This window comes from Takifugu rubripes, chromosome 15 (genome assembly GCF_901000725.2).
Source record: "Takifugu rubripes chromosome 15, fTakRub1.2, whole genome shotgun sequence".
Lineage (NCBI taxonomy): Eukaryota > Metazoa > Chordata > Actinopteri > Tetraodontiformes > Tetraodontidae > Takifugu > Takifugu rubripes.
This window is the reverse complement of record NC_042299.1, coordinates 6457333-6472881: the sequence shown is the minus strand read 5'-3', so window position 1 is coordinate 6472881 and position 15549 is coordinate 6457333. Positions and strand designations below refer to the sequence as shown.

Genomic DNA, 15549 nt, shown 5'->3' with positions numbered 1-15549 from the left:
ATAGTGTACAGGAACATCTGCACTGAGTATGGGCTGGAGGTCCCAGAAACCAGGTGGGAGCCACCTCCGAAAGTGGTGGAGAACGAGCAGGCCAAGCAGGATCAAGCAGGAAGGCCTGTGGGACTTCCAGATCCAGACTGACAAGATGGTGGTGGATAAACACCGGAAGACAGTGGTGGTGATAGATGTAGCAATCCCGAGTGATAGCAACATCAGGAAGAAGGAACACGAGAAGCTGGAGAAGTACCAAGGGCTTAAGGAGGAGATGGAGAGAATGTGGGGCATGAAGGCAACATAAATATATATATATATATATATATATATATATATATATGCATATATACATACACATACGCACACTCGCATATACTGGAAAACATTTTTTAAGAAGAGTCTTAAGTCTGAATACATGGTAATGCTTTAACAGTTTATTGACATGTGGTTCAATGTCGGAATCATTTACAATGGGGGTCATAATAATGATGCTTAAAATGTTTAATTTCATAAGATGCTCTTATTACCCTTTCCATGGATTATTTATTCTTTGCAACAGTTTATTGGGGACAATACCACACACGATATTCATTTTTCACTTTTTAAATGGGGAAATTTCACAGCCTCAATGAAATAAAGATGGACAGTCGGTTCATCAAAGCACATTTACATATTCCTGCATTAGCATATAGAGAAAACATAGTGACAAATACAACCCAAAGAGCTTCTGTTGTATAAACAGACCTTCATTCTGGGGTAATATCAAAATATTCTGATTAGCTACAGAAACCATCACGGTACTGAACTGTTCTACTGGACCTCTGAGTCTTAATGCACAGAGCACAACGAAAGTCAACACCTAACACAGCCTGGGTGTTTACCTTGTGGAATTTTGGTCCTATGAGATCTGCTCACTTACTACTTAGACTGGCTGGGTGTTGGCAATGTCATGAAATATCACACAAAATCAAATATGGCATCAGTCAGTGATGGCATTTAAAGCACCTTGACTGAACCTAGTGGACAAACAAGGAAGCAGGCAGAGGTAGACAAACAGTAAAGAGGAATGAATTCTAAGGTTAATGGAGCTGCATGTAACAAAGCTGCAGTGATCAGGCCAATGAAAAACAATTTTAATCTGCAATCACCTTTTTTAAAGGACAATGATGAACACCAGCATGTTAACAATTAGCAGGTGCTGGTTGGAGAAGTATTGGGTCAAGATTTAAAAGTCTGAATAAGACAGTACCAAGAAGAAGGAAATTTCATATTTTTAACAATTGTTCTGTATTCTTGTCAGTGCTGATGGTACTCCAGAATCACCCAAAACTGAGCTGTTTAATGACCTTCAACTCACAAAAATAGCCGTGCAAAAACATTTTCGATTAAGCTACAGCGAAAGTCAATCAAAACAACAGGTTTTAACCATCTGCTGTAAAAAATTACTGCCTTTTAAAGTCAGAGCTGGGAGTGGACACAGATTTACAACATTGAGAGACTATGATGGGGATGGAATGGAAGCAAAAAGCAAAACTTAAGCCAAAATCCAGATCTGAGGGGGAATTAGAGGACTGATAAATGTCTTTATCTGCCAAAATGGAGAAAAACCAGACTCCTCAACACATTTATAAACTGACATTTTTCTTTATGAGAGAAAAAACTGGCCAAGTAGTCGAAAGCATCTCATTCCTGTTTGGATTCTCTGGTTTTGGCAGTTGGCTGCAGGTAGTAGATGATAAAACGCTGCTGTCAGGTTGAAGCAGAGATGTTCAGCGTGTGAGCAGGTTCAGTTCTTCAGCACAGAGTCGTACATCTGATAGATGTACTGGGAAACCTCAGGGGCCCGACATTTGAGCGACAGCTGAGGAGAGGGACAGTTAGAGGTTACATTCCTATTAGCCTGTACAGGATAGATTAACAATGACCATAAAGGTGTTTCTGCAGAATAATGAAGTCATAGTCTGCCTTTTTTAAAGGACTATACCGTATAGTTGGGATTCCCCGGCTGAATACGGAGCTCAGCTAAGATCCAAATGCCGTTGGTCAACTTGAGGGACTGATAGAGCATATCCTGACCTTCTACGTTCCTCTTGGCAATGGTGTAGATGTTGTTATTCTGTAGCTTCCCTGACACTGTGTCTGTAAGTACAGAATCTAAATTAATTAAAGAACTGATTTTTTCATACTGAAAACACACACATACGCACAAAAACAGGTTTGTAACCTAAAATCACGTTCTAGTCAACAGCCAAAGCCAACTCAGAGAGACAAGCTCAAGTGGGTAATCTGAAACACTGGAACCAACTAATAACAACCAACAACAGCGCAAACATTTGCTGCTTCTACAAGCAAAGGTGCAGCAGGTGTCCAACAGATAGAGATGGAGGAGTAATGATGAGGTGTCCAGAGACGAGCATGCAGGCAGAGGGAGAGAACAGACAAGTGTAAGAGCTTTGATTTCATCATTCTGGAGTGATGCTTGTGTCAGAGGAACACAAAAATTCATTCAGGTATCAGAGAAGTACTGTAAGAGGAGAGCTGAGAGAAGGGTGAGCCAGTTCTACACAGATATGTGAAGGTATGGAAACTTTCCAAAATAAAAAAAGAATGACTCCAATCACAAAGACATGACAATGATAAACAAATTCAGTTGATATTTAACAATCAACCAGTAAGATTTTAAAACTGATACTGACCTGCGTTTAAGTGGCAATCTTTGATCTGGTACTGCAGCTCATTCTCATTGGGAATGTCTTTCCAGGTAGCCAGAAACACCTGACGCTCTGAAACACGCCAAAAACACAGACGGTCACACAAGAGGAAGCAAATAGAGACCAGTCTGGCCCTTTGAAAGAGTCACTGTTCTTCTCTATAATCCATTAAAATCATTTCTCAAACATTTGTGCTCAGTCCTAATAATTGGGGCTGATAAAGAAACCTGTTTAGACACTTTACAGAAACAGCTTTACTTTCATTGAATGGTGCTGTTAGTTATTATTCTTTAGTAATCAACAATCATCTTACCCATTTTTCCATCTTCAACAAAGAAAATATTGAGCGGAATGAGAACGCTGAAGTAGAAGACGTCAATGCTGTTCTTGACAGCCACCTGTGTACAAGTCAACAGAGGGGACGGAAAACTGAATAAAGTTCAAGTCTTTTTTAAACTAAAAAATCATTTTGCAAAACATGAAGCATCTTTAAATACTGTTAAAAACCTTATTTAATTACACAAAAGACTAAACTGCTCTTGGTTGTCAAAGAATAAGTTCGCTGCATAAGAAAATTTTCTTAATGAAAGAGAAAAACAACAAGACAGCACCAGCCAGAGTAAAGTTTAAATGATAAATGCTGGTCTTGGATGGTCTGGTGAGTGTTTCAGCACCTGCAGGTTGTTCAGTGGGTCCATCTTCATGACAGGACCAATCGTGTTGAGAGGCAGAGAGACCTCAATACTCTGGTTGGGCATTAGTGGGGTGTGAACGGGCAGAGGGCTGGTTGGAATCATCCCAAAACTGATGAATACAAGATACAGCTGGTCAGATTGCACAGCCAATATCTAAAACTTTTTAACTTTTTAATTTACTCTTTTAAAAACTCTTTAATTACTAACCTGTTCTTGTTGAACTGGACAGCAAAGTCAGTCATGTGCTGCAGAGCCTTGTTGGTGAAGGTCATGTCCATGTACATGTGACCTTGGCGGCGAGAGAAGGTGCCAGAGATTTCCAGGCCCTTTGCTTTCACTGCCGGAAGCCACACCTGATAAGAACACGATGTGTAATCAGAACTGCACACATTTCAATCCATCTCTAATCTCTGTTGAGACAATAATGGATAATTAAGAGTCTTCAAACCAGCATAAACAATATTCACATATTCCAGAATCACTCTAATAATTTCTAATCTGCAAATGAACACCACATTCATATTTTCTGCCTCTGCTCAATTCATCTGGGTAATGTGCTCAGAGAAAATTCTGCGTGGGCTCACTGCTTTTGGGGGCACGTATCCCCCGGTGGTGATGGCCATGCCTGTGGAGAGCTCAAACAAGTCGTTCAGGCCGCTGCTGGCAGCCGGGGGTGCTGGTGTCGGTGACGGAGCAAAAGTGCTTGGAACAGATGACGGGATGAAATTCTGACCCACCTAAAACAATCACAGTCAAACCACCCGGTCAATGTTAGGAAGTAGCTTTGACCAGCTGGTAAACTGTATGAACCTACAGAGAACCACACAGGAAATCTGAAGTCATGCCAAAGAAAGAAAAGAATGATTATGAGGACACACAACTTTAAAATACAACAAATACACTTAGCATAGCAAGCTATAAGACAGCCAAGCCCTCAGCAGAGAGTGTGTGGACATGCTCGGAAGTGACATGAATTTAAAAATCAACCCAAGCCTGGAGTTTTGTGAGTTTTAGCCCATTAACTGCAAGACAATCAAAGTCCTTCAGGTTTCAATTTTGCTCCAAATTGTGTACTATCGAGACTGTCTGGAATGGCCTTTTCCAGACCAGGAAATGGGCTAAAACATGCATGTTCTAACTGAAAAAAACAATGAGCTCAACACAGAGAAAGCGGATGTAAAAACGGCGTGAAAAACGTAGAATTTGAGGCGTGCAAAGTTAAATTCATGAAGCATGCAGACAGAGACACTGCCAAAGAGAAGGACTTGACTTACTGCTGGACTTCCCCCAACACCTCCGCCCAGGTCTCCCCCCAACTACAGGAGAGAGGAGATGCCCCCACAGACACCATCCAAACATCGCAGACAGATTAAACACACAAACACAGAGAACAGACACGTTCTTAGAGACCGCATCCCATCCCGACGACCCCACATTTTCTCAGAAAATCGCAACATCCTGCGGTACATGACACATTTAAAGGATAGAAATCTCAGCAGCAGCATAAAAATGACCATAGATACCACATTTACCACACGTGTAATCTATAATCCTGCAAACATATTCAGACATATATTTCATATGAAGCCAACAATGTGACAGTGAGTGCGTGTGTGTCTGTGTGTGCTTTCAAGCTCACCAGACTGTCCAGGCCGCCACCCAGAAGATCCACGGCACCCATCTGCATGGAGGAGACCTGGGGCACATTGACCGGAGGACCCAAATCCAGGTTGAGCAGGTCACCGAGCAGGTCACCCTGGCTGGGGATCACGTGATGTTGGTCAGTGGCAGCTGCCGGGGCACTGCTCACTGGACTCTCTCCGGTATCGATACTGTTATGGAAGGAAACGTTGCTGCATCACTTTGACGCCACCTTCTCTCTTGATTACTTCAATTTAAGATTGCAAAACTTGGAAGTTTGTAATTATTAAACACGACTTGATAAATTTAGGGGGGGATGCTCAGAAAACAGACCTGCTGTGCTGCACCGGAAGGTGTTTCCGATGTATTCCATGGCTGCCTTCCACAAAGGCACTGGGGGGTTTGTGATAGACGGACGCCAGCGAGCCGATGTGGCAGATGAGCTCATCCAGCAGGGTGGGCTCAATCAGGTCCGTCTCCTCTGAGATCAGCGGCTTTTCTGACAACACCACCTCCTTGGCGGTCACAGGGTCAGTGGACAACAAGCGCCAGTAAATGTATCCCCTGTCACGCAGGTCTGGGTTATCAGAGTCCTGCAGAGGAGCAAGAGTGAGAATTAGCTGGTGATTGAATTTTAACAGCTTCAGAATCCCAAAAATAACATTCACCTGAGTGGCCAGACTGAGGACCTGCTGCACCAACTCCTGCGTCTCTGACGGTTTCTTGAGGAAAAGCTTGACGATGGCAGTCAGCAGAGTGAGCTGAACCTGAAAAACAAAGCGGAACTTTCTATATGACCATGTTGTCCCTGCGCAGTATTCCTGCCGGCATGCCGCCCCCACCTGTGTGCTCTCATCATGGAAGCCCTCAAGAAAACTCTCCAGCAGCTCATCAGCGTTGTCAATCCTCTCGGCGTATTCCCCGACAATCCAGATCATGGCGGCACGCGCGTCAGGTTCATCCAGAGAGTCGAGATTCTCACACAGTGTAGCAATGATGCTTTCATACCTGAAGTACACCCAGATCATCAAAATCACACTTTACACACAAACCCAGTATAATGTATCACAGCCGTCTGTTGGTACATGAAGCAAAACACCTGCTGAGCAGCTCTCACACGTTCGGGAGGAAACCTACTTGTTGGGGTACTTGCGGAAGATGTCCCTGATGACCACAATAGCCTCCTGGACCACATAGTTGACCTTGGTCTGGATCAGATCCAGCAGGGTGCTGACACAGCGCTCAGCCGATTGCTAAAGAAGGTGGACAGCGTCAACCAAAGCAAAGAAAAAAAAACACATTTACTAAAGTAGGATTATACTTAATTTATGTTGTTTTTTTGTTTACCTCCACTTTGATGGCACAGCGTCCTATGGCTCTCACAGCCTTCCGCACAAAGTCAACATCCACCTCTGTGGCATATTCTTTCAGCTCTGCCAACACCTGAGTGACACACATCAGTTCATCACACCCAGCATACATGTCTGGATCGAGTCCTCAATGTTGAGGACCAATCTAATACAGCAGCACAAGAGCATGAGCCCCCCAGGATCTACTAGTCAGTACCTGGGCGATGTTGGCCTGAGAGGCCAGGCGGATCATGATGTCCAGTTTCTCCAGTTTCACATAAATTGGGTCATTGTACTTGACAAAAAACACTTTGATCTCCTGCTTGAGGATCTCAGGCCTGAACAAAAACAGTTCCATGTGTTTACCAAGAGACTCAGAAGGTCCATTACATATGAATAAAATCATATTGGAAGGTAGTGAGATCACTATATAAAACAAACAAATATACACCTTTTCTGGACGATGAGGTTGATGTTCCTCAGAGCCACATACTGGACCTCAGGCTCTCCTGACAGTAAGGTGACCAGCGGTGGGGACAGCTTTTTCAGCAGGGTGTTGTAGTAGTCTGAATCTTTGGGCAGCAGTTCCAGAAACTTCATCAGCACTTTAACAGCAGACAGCACCACGGCTGAGTTGGCGTGGGACAGCCGGGGGGTGACGCGCTCACAGATGCTGCAAGAGGAAAATGAGTAACAGAGAAAGAAAACGTCAATGAGAACCAAGATGGCCTACCAAACAATCAATCGCTGTTATGAGAGTCAATCAGGAGCTCGATCAATACCTTTGGGCCTCTCTGTCGTCCTTGGGGTTGTAGTTGGACAGGCAGTCCAGGATGAAGATCTGCCCCCACTCTGTGCACTCATTGAGTGCCGTGAGCAGCTTGTTGATGTTCTGTGGATTCAGGTCCAGGAGGTTGCTGTTGGGGTGCGACTCACTGATTTCAGACAGAGCAGCGACTGCATTGGCCACAACCTGTAAGACAGTCGTTATGTTGCATGTGAATAAACCGCTGAAAGAGGTTAAACATACTGGACTCTTGTACAGAGGATATTTGTTCTAAATCAGGTGAAAAAGACATGAAACCCACCATTGGGTTGGAATCAGCAATGAGATCTCTGAGAGAGTCCAGGAAGCCCTGGTCTTCCACCATCTGGGCATTGATGTCATGAAGTTTAGCCACACATACGGCTGCCGTCTTCCTCACGTAAGGATCCTCGTCTTTCAGGCATTTCCTCAGTGGCTCACATAAATACTCTGTGATCTTGTCCACCCGGATGCAGCCCATTGTGCGGACTGCCAGAGCTCGGATCAGAGGGTTGGGGTCCTCGCAGTCCTGGAGGGAAAAATGATTCCTAAATGATCTAAAAAGCTTTTGTTTCCAAAAACTATGGATTCTTGTTCATTGCTCTGCCCTTACAGCAGTTCTTTAGCATTAGTTCAGGTGCCCTAAAGGAACTTGGACTTGCCTTGACGAAGCTGTTGACAGCCATGATTGCCATGTCAGGCTGGCTCTTGGCATAGTTCATCAAGTAGAGATAGACCAACTTCTTCAGCTCCAGGTTATCAGTCTGCATACAATTAACCACATCTGGAAAAAGGGAGCTGAGAGAAGACACAGGCAGACATTTTGTAATCAGGCCTCACATCATTTTTTATAAGCATTTACATGATTTGATGTACAAATCTAGTTAGAACTGTTGGTTACCAGCCATCAAAACAAGCAGTTACAAAAATCCTATTTTTGAAGCTTAAGGACAGTTTCCTGATGTGATTTGCAATGTCTCCTCAAAATTGCACACCCTGTTTAGAAGGGCATCATATTTTCCGTGCAAAAGTTCCCATATTTTAAAGCTTACCTGACATCTTTGCCTACAGTCATGGCAGCGATGACTTTTTTCACTGCCTCTTTCCTCTTCTCCTTCTTCTCATTGTTCAGCTCTGCCTTCAGCTCAAAGATCTCCCCTAAAACATGATTGATAGGTGTAAAGTATGATCACACCATCAGTGTCATTAATGTTAAAAGAGATGCAAAGTTTAAAGCTTTGCTGCACTACAACTACAGCCTTATTCACCTTTTTTGTTAGTTGTGAAGTACTTGGAGTCCGTCATGATGACGCAGGTACCTTAAATCTGCACAGTGGGGGAAAAAAAATTCTTTCATGATTGGTGAATAACACAATGCTGGTTAGGGCAAATATATAGCACAAACAATGACATATTAAGCGCTTCTCGATCATACTTTTGTGCTCGTACTTTATTGTCTTGTATTTTATATAAAGCTGTTCACGCTTGCCCATTTTTGCACCACATAAAATAAACCCATCAAAAGTGACAGCAACAGGAATGTTACAAGACATAGACTGGGGACAAACCTGACCTACTCAATTTGAAATAATCCAACACCTTTTCATGTTGCTAGTTTGTGTCACCTATTCGGTTTGTGATGCGCTGTAACAGCTGATCTAACGCGATTCCTGGCGATCTCACTTTAGCGCAAACGCACCAGCAAACATCTGCAGAACGGGCTCAATCATTGAAGCAATTTCGAGCCTTAAAGGTCAACCTAATAAAATGTATTGCTTTCACGGGTGTTCATATGATTACGGAACACAGAGATTAACAGTGGGGAGATAACAGCTAATTTCAAATTGGCTACGGTAAAATGAACTGGAATCACAGCAATGTCAGTTGGCTAACGTTGGCTAACTACATGCTAATCGGCCAAATAAATCCCGCTAACGCTACATCGAGCTGGCTAACAAACGCCTGCGCCCCGAAAAGCTACGTTGCTGTTCAACATTAGCAAGATTTCCATGTCTAGTGTCAATGTACAGGTATTATTTCGATCCTAACATCAAAACAGAAGAGCGATCAGGGGCCCAGTTTTTGCTGCTGAGGACAGGAGTTGCCTTTGCTGGTTACTAGCTGCACAGCACAGCTGATGAATTATCGAGCTCACTGAACCCAGTAGACCCGTGACATTATAAGAGTTTAAACTGTAAAATATCTCAGATACCTGGGTGAGTGTATGTTAGCGGGAAAATAACAGCGGCTTCCCGATGCAGGATGGAGCCTTGCCTAGTTTGAGGAAGATGGATGAAAATGGATCATAATGGTACGTTCATGGTCAGCGGAATCTGAAATACTTCTTAGGTACAAGAAATTCCAACCAATTAAAACCATAAATGTCAGTATGATAGTGAATTCAGATTTATGACAAGTCGATTTTTTTTTCAATATGCGAGAATGCTTTTAATTTTCACGATTTGGGTTTTACTGGTCATACGATTTTTGGCGTGACTGAAAGGTGTCCTACACTTTTGGAGTACTTGAATGCCACAGAATAGGAAAGCGAGGTGAGTCGAGGAAGAGATAAGAATCACGAACATCAACACGAGTCTTGGCCAACTTCTGTTGCCCACTGACGCAACTGCCACTACACAACTTCCAGCATAGTCTTCTACATTTAGGTTTGCAGCAGACGGCTTATTCCTGGTTGTATTGTGGATAAAATAACCATTGGTTGGTCATTCCCAGAACTGAAAACGCTTGAAAGGTGTGAAGTGAAGGTCCCCACTGGACACAATCTTCAACGTTTCTATTCTGCTGCCATCAATGCCAACACTAAACTGATGTTACTAACAAAAGTCAATGTGCAAATGTAGGTTTGAGAACAATGAGCTGGATTTGATCAGCCACCGAGGAATTAAGTTTAAGGCACAAAAGACAGTGAACACATAACTTTCCATCCTGAGACCGCCTCAACAGAATAAAGTTTACATTTGCTTTCATTTATTTTGTGTGAAAATTTCTGGACTGTACTGGGAACAATCTCTTTTCCTACATAATAATTGGTCAGATACAGAGTAATAATGGCCCCATCCCTCCTGATATTTTTCAGCAAGAAATGATTTGAGGCTAAATGACTAAATCAGTTCGACTTCCCTTTTTGCATGCCCTTTCCAGTCCTCAACAGCTTTAAATATGAACATTTTAGGCATTTTATTTCACATTGTTTCACAAAAAGAAATGATACATTCATGGTTAAAACATGTATTTAATGTCAATGTCCAAAAATACTTTTTTACCAAAATACAATATATAGATATAATCCTAAATTGGAAAGCATAAATAACAAAAAGCTTTTTTTGTTTACATTTTATTCCCACATTATGACCACAGGTGGTCATATTGTCTTCAACTGTGAGGAGAGCTCGATCTGGAGTTGAGAGGTGCTGCTAATGAGATCTTTGGGAAGATTTTCCTGGGCTTCTTGCATCTTTTTTCTGGCCTTCTGGAAGGCCTCTGAGAGATAAAACACATATTAGCATTTTGTTTTAAAACTACAATGATATGTACACCTTAGAAGATGGTAAACTACATCTGCTTCTGAGTAATGATCAGACTTCAGTATAGTGGTGTTTGGATGTGATGGCTTTACTTGCTACAACAGGAGTTTGATTATTTGATCATTAACAAAGTCTCTTTGGTCTCAGGTCTTTACCCTGGACGGAGGAAACTGCTCCCTGCTGACTGAATCCCCCCAGCTGATTTAATACTCTCTGCCTCTTTTTCCTCAGCATGTTGGCATCCACAAAGGATCTAAAACAAACAGAACAAGGATGGACCATTACTCACACCATAGTAAATCAGTCAGGGGGTCAACAGTCTCCTACCTGGCTTGTTGCATGCAGTGCAGGTTAAAGGTGACATTTCCTGTGGTCTCACTGCAAAAACCAAATCGACTCAACCTTTCCCCCTGCAGAAATAGAAAAAAAACCTTTATTGTCATTATTGAAGTTTACCTAAACTCAGAAGCTACCACGTGGGAGTTCAAACAGGTGCTTCTTTGCATCTTTTTCTGAAACAGATGACAGGCCCAAAATGTTGAGGATTACCTTGAATGTTCCAGGTATTCTGACATAGCTGATGTCTTCGAGCTCAGGGGAACCTCCAATAAAGAAGCGCCTCAGTGCAGAAACTGTCCCTGTCTGAAGAGGCCTCCATGTATGGCACGTTATGGTATGTTTACCTTGATACATATTATAACATAATTATGGCAAATTAGGCCACTGAACACCTATGCTTATCACAAGGTATTTTTTAAAATCTGGATGAACTATTATTGAGTTTTTGGGATTGCCATAATTCTTTTATGGTATATTGAGGCACACATAGTTTACCAGGTATGGCAGGAAAAAGCAGATATCCGTAGCCTTCTGTTCGACAGCGCTGCCATGAGTCCAAAGACAGAACCTTGAAGTACAGCACCGGCCACTGTAAAAGTGTTCCTGCAACACAGAAAAAAAAAAAAGGTTTATCCATGAACCTGCAGCGTATGCGTGAACCACAGCTCCGTGCTGAAACTTACCTTCGCTCTCTTTGTCACATGTGTAGGAGGCCTCACAGCTGAAAAGGTGACTGAAGAAAGCAACGTCCTCCTGTTGGCAGCCAATCAGTGGAAAGTTTACAAGAGAACTAAGCTCTAAAGTTGTTCACTACTTTTACTCACCTTTCCCATTGGTTTGGTCCGGCAGGTGTGAGTAACACCTGAGAGACTCTGATTAGGGGAGCCTGACCAATCTGAAAAAACAAAACAGACAAAACAAAACAAGTTTTGTATTAATTTATGTAGGCTGGTGGGTACAACATCATTAAAATATCTTATGTGACTCACTGGTGGGCAGTTCGATTGTGAAGTGGATGTATAAGTTATCGTATTCAAAGCCTTTGGCAGAGACTGGAGGAGCAGAAGCATTAAGAGGGAGATTTAAGATACCAATGATCATTTTACAGTGATGATAACAGGTGTCCTGCTCACCTATTTCACCGTTCAACAAGTAACGCAGAACCCCGACAGGAGGCTGAATGAGACATGTATCAGATTAAAACACTGATAAAAACTGAGCAATTCCACAGGTGTGACTGTGCCACTGCCACTGGCTGATTAAGGCACATGTTGTTTACATGCGCATCTTTAGTTTTGAATATCTGACCTTGTTGAATTTTGGATTTCTTTCCATAGGCGCTGACTGGTTGAAGTTAATCAAAGCCAGCAATATAGAGGGCAGTTGTGATGCCATGTTCATAGCTCTAAAAAATATATTGCTTTGAATCAGAGGGTCGTTGACCTTTGATCATTAAACATCAAATGTAAAAGCTTCTTTGATCCTTAGACTGTTCGATCTCAAAGATTAACTCCTTGTCTCCCACATATAAAAATGACATGTGCAGGTTCCACGTCCACCTCAAGTCTCCAAAGATAGAGTATTTTGTGCAAAATGACTCACCATTTCAAAATCCTGCCCCACAAGGCTATTCAAGTAGTCCATGTGTTGAGTGTATAGCTACAAACAGAAAGGAAACATCCATTATGATAGTGAATGTTAAATACTTCATATAGACTATGAGCACAGAGAGAAAATGTCACAGGCGAACTCACATCTCTGTAAATGTTTTGCTCCCTGTCTTTCTGCTCTGGTTTCATCACTGTGGACGCATTCTCCACAGTGAGGCGCCAAACCTCTTTCTTTTCTCCTGTCACAATCCTGCGGAACCACCCCACCCAATAACTAGCTTCATTTTTGCAGATTTGAAACAAGAAAATCAATCTGACATGATGAAACACTAATTAAATGCAGAGCTGAAGTCAGAGTAGTGAACCCACCTGTAGGGCTCTCTGCCTTTGTTGAAGTCAGGTTTTACGATGACTGTTCCGCTGCCGTCTGTCTTTATGGTGACCAGCAAACATTCGTTCTCTTTCTGGCCAAGTCTGAAAAAGCAAAAGCACAAAAAAAGGCAAATGAGCCATAGTTTGGCCCTAAAGTGAAACATACTATTAACACTGTTGAAATTCATTAATGAGATGTGCGATACTATATACCACATTTATTCACTTAAGAAATTGCCACATTCACCCAGCAGACACATATGCAGATCTAAAATAGATTCTGTGGGAATGCTCATACTTTTCAGGGGGACCCAGATCTGCCATGATGTGCATTGTCTGCATGACGTTATTCACCACATGAGTGTTCCTCACAAACTCTTCTGTGGGCTCCCAGTTGATGATCTTTGCCTTCGGGACACCACAATCTCTGCAACAAATACCAGACGGTTCGTGATAAAAACATACAGAAATTACAGGTGACACCAGTAAATGCTTAAATTGCAATCTGAAGAACTCTGTAAGATTAAACTGACTTTATATCACCTACATCTTTTGTTGGTCTTGTCCTCTCTGTCTTAGGCTGGTCATCCTCTCAGCCAGGAATGTGGGCCATGATTTGCTTGTGTTCAGTAATATAGATGAGTACTGCTTTAATGGGGGGATGAAGATATGAATTGTAAATCACTTTCCACATGTGAAACACTGGCAGATAAATGAATGGGTGAACTTACCAGTTGGTTAAATGGAAGAGAGTTGGTATAACGATCGTGGTCAGTGTAGGTGAAAATCCTGCGATTACGCCGGCCCCTTGCCTTCTTCAAGGCCTTGACTTCAAGATGGTACTGACGTTCAAGAGGGGTCTGACATGATGCCTCGTTCTCAAATAATTCCATCTCATACTGGGAGGACACACACACAGGGACATGCTGAACAAGTGCGATTAATACAAAACAAAGTGGTTGGTTTTTAAAAAAAATACTTTTATATTTTGTTAAATATGAACCACACAAGGATAAGGTATTTGCAATGATCACATGGATTTAGATTAAAGAATGAAGTTTGTACCTGACTGAAGAGCTTCTCCTGCCATCCAACCACCAGCTCCTCCTCATTATCACCTGGTGAGAATATAGATAAAATATGCGTTATATACTTACTCCTTTCAGTCCTGCTGTGTAATAGTAATAGTACTTTCAGTTGGATGAAATGACACATAAATGGACTTTGTTCTAATAGCTTCAGAAACAGCTTCTTCCCCACTGCTGTCTCCCTGCTGAACTCCGACCCCTCTCACTTTACCTCCCTTCAGGCACAATAACCCCCTCTGGACTGACTGATTGTACATTCACGCTATTTGCACTGATTATATCTGTTACAAGAATTGCACTATTTACATCCGGTTATTTGCACTGCTTTCCATACTTTGCACATTTTACCATATTTTATCACTATTGTATAGTTAAAACATTGATCCTGTAGGAAATTCAGCACCATAGTTACAGCCTGTATATATATTTATCTTGGTTGCAATGACTTTTATATACCCTTTACATATCTGTAAACTCTGTAAATACAAACATATAGATTGATATCATAAACATATATCATTTTGTGTATATATTGTATATACCCATCACAGTTTTATTTGCTACTTAAGCACTTCTGGTTAGATGCTAACCGCATTTCGTTGCCTTGTACTTGTGACATGTGTAATGACAATAAAGTTGAATCTAATCTAATCTAATCTAATCTAATCTAATCTAATCTAATCTAATCTAATCTAATCTAATCTATACTGACCAGAAAATGGGTTTAAAATCACTTATAATTGCGAGGAAATTTAGAGGTTCTAATATGCATGAATACCTTTATGCCCTTGTGAGGTCAGGGTCTGTAGTTCAATAGCCCCTCCGTCCTGCTGCTGAGACAGGACCTGGTGCTGGAGGTGCTGAGACAGGGCAGCTGTGGAGGTCACTTTCTCAACACGGACCCTAAAGTGGACACAAAAATAGGACCTGTCACTGAAAACACAATTCAAATGTGCAAACCCGACACTTTCAGGTTTTAAAATAATAGCCAATAGTTACTTTATCCTCAAGTTTTTGACCATGTCCCGGGTGCGAAACACAGCTTCCCCGTTGTCTGTATTCCAACAGTCTGTCATTATTATTGTCTAATGTTCAAACAGTCACGAATCGAATTAGTTAGCCAGTACAAATGGAACCAATGTAAGGGAAGACACGTCGGTGAAATAGGTTAAACAAACGCGTACGAATAAATCCAAAAACGAAACATCTTGTGAGTTGCCATAGAAATCAAGCAGCTTATTTTTCAGTTTTACTTCCTATTTAGGTTTCGTGACCCTTCTGGAAAGCAGCCGTCGTCACGCGCTACCGCCCCCTGCTGGCCGGGAAATGCGTTGAATGGGAAACTTGTGGGAGAAAACTCTCCCAAACCATTTTAATAATTTATGCCATGACGTGTGTTT

General features: G+C 42.0%; 2 protein-coding genes across 3 annotated transcripts; both read right to left on the bottom strand.

The window, feature by feature from the left end:
• Nucleotides 1-406: 406 nt before the first annotated feature.
• Nucleotides 407-9510, bottom strand: ap2b1 (adaptor related protein complex 2 subunit beta 1). The gene is made up of 22 exons (XM_003970815.3): nt 9408-9510; nt 8464-8521; nt 8248-8353; nt 7858-7993; nt 7479-7724; nt 7173-7363; nt 6842-7063; nt 6608-6728; nt 6389-6484; nt 6179-6294; nt 5884-6049; nt 5710-5808; nt 5375-5634; nt 5040-5232; nt 4675-4716; nt 3985-4137; nt 3608-3753; nt 3380-3509; nt 3019-3103; nt 2691-2777; nt 1979-2133; nt 407-1855 (listed from the first exon to the last, which is right to left on the bottom strand). Exons 2-22 carry the CDS (start codon nt 8498-8500, stop codon nt 1781-1783), a joined length of 2862 nt encoding a protein of 953 aa, XP_003970864.1. The 5' UTR covers nt 8501-8521; nt 9408-9510; the 3' UTR covers nt 407-1780.
• A 918-nt stretch (nt 9511-10428) lies between these two features.
• mks1 (MKS transition zone complex subunit 1) lies at nt 10429-15393 on the bottom strand. 2 transcript variants are annotated; one of them, XM_011611165.2, is made up of 18 exons: nt 15149-15393; nt 14928-15052; nt 14127-14179; nt 13793-13960; nt 13609-13709; nt 13360-13488; nt 13059-13163; nt 12834-12939; nt 12682-12738; nt 12213-12255; nt 12069-12131; nt 11904-11974; nt 11763-11832; nt 11575-11682; nt 11290-11423; nt 11068-11150; nt 10896-10993; nt 10429-10696 (listed from the first exon to the last, which is right to left on the bottom strand). In XM_011611165.2, exons 1-18 carry the CDS (start codon nt 15223-15225, stop codon nt 10578-10580), a joined length of 1710 nt encoding a protein of 569 aa, XP_011609467.2. In that variant the 5' UTR covers nt 15226-15393; the 3' UTR covers nt 10429-10577. The 2 variants fall into 2 exon arrangements, with proteins under 2 accessions (XP_011609467.2, XP_011609468.2); XM_011611166.2 differs by having other exon boundaries at nt 13609-13706.
• Between the last annotated feature and the right edge of the window lie 156 nt (nt 15394-15549).

Bases quoted from the DNA above. Each gene is read 5' to 3' on its own strand.
- ap2b1 (XM_003970815.3), bottom strand. From the start codon at position 8,500: ATGACGGACTCCAAGTACTTCACAACTAACAAAAAAG. The intron at 5,233-5,374 runs GTCTGTTTTCTG...CTTCCATAACAG, and splicing joins CTTCCGGTGCAGCACAGCAG to TATCGATACCGGAGAGAGTC. The intron at 3,754-3,984 runs GTGAGCCCACGC...TGTTCTTATCAG, and splicing joins GATACGTGCCCCCAAAAGCA to GTGTGGCTTCCGGCAGTGAA.
- mks1 (XM_011611165.2), bottom strand. From the start codon at position 15,225: ATGACAGACTGTTGGAATACAGACAACGGGGAAGCTGTGTTTCGCACC. The intron at 13,489-13,608 runs GTAGGTGATATA...TATTTGTTGCAG, and splicing joins GGACAAGACCAACAAAAGAT to AGATTGTGGTGTCCCGAAGG. The intron at 11,833-11,903 runs GTGAGTAAAAGT...GGCTGCCAACAG, and splicing joins GGACCAAACCAATGGGAAAG to GAGGACGTTGCTTTCTTCAG.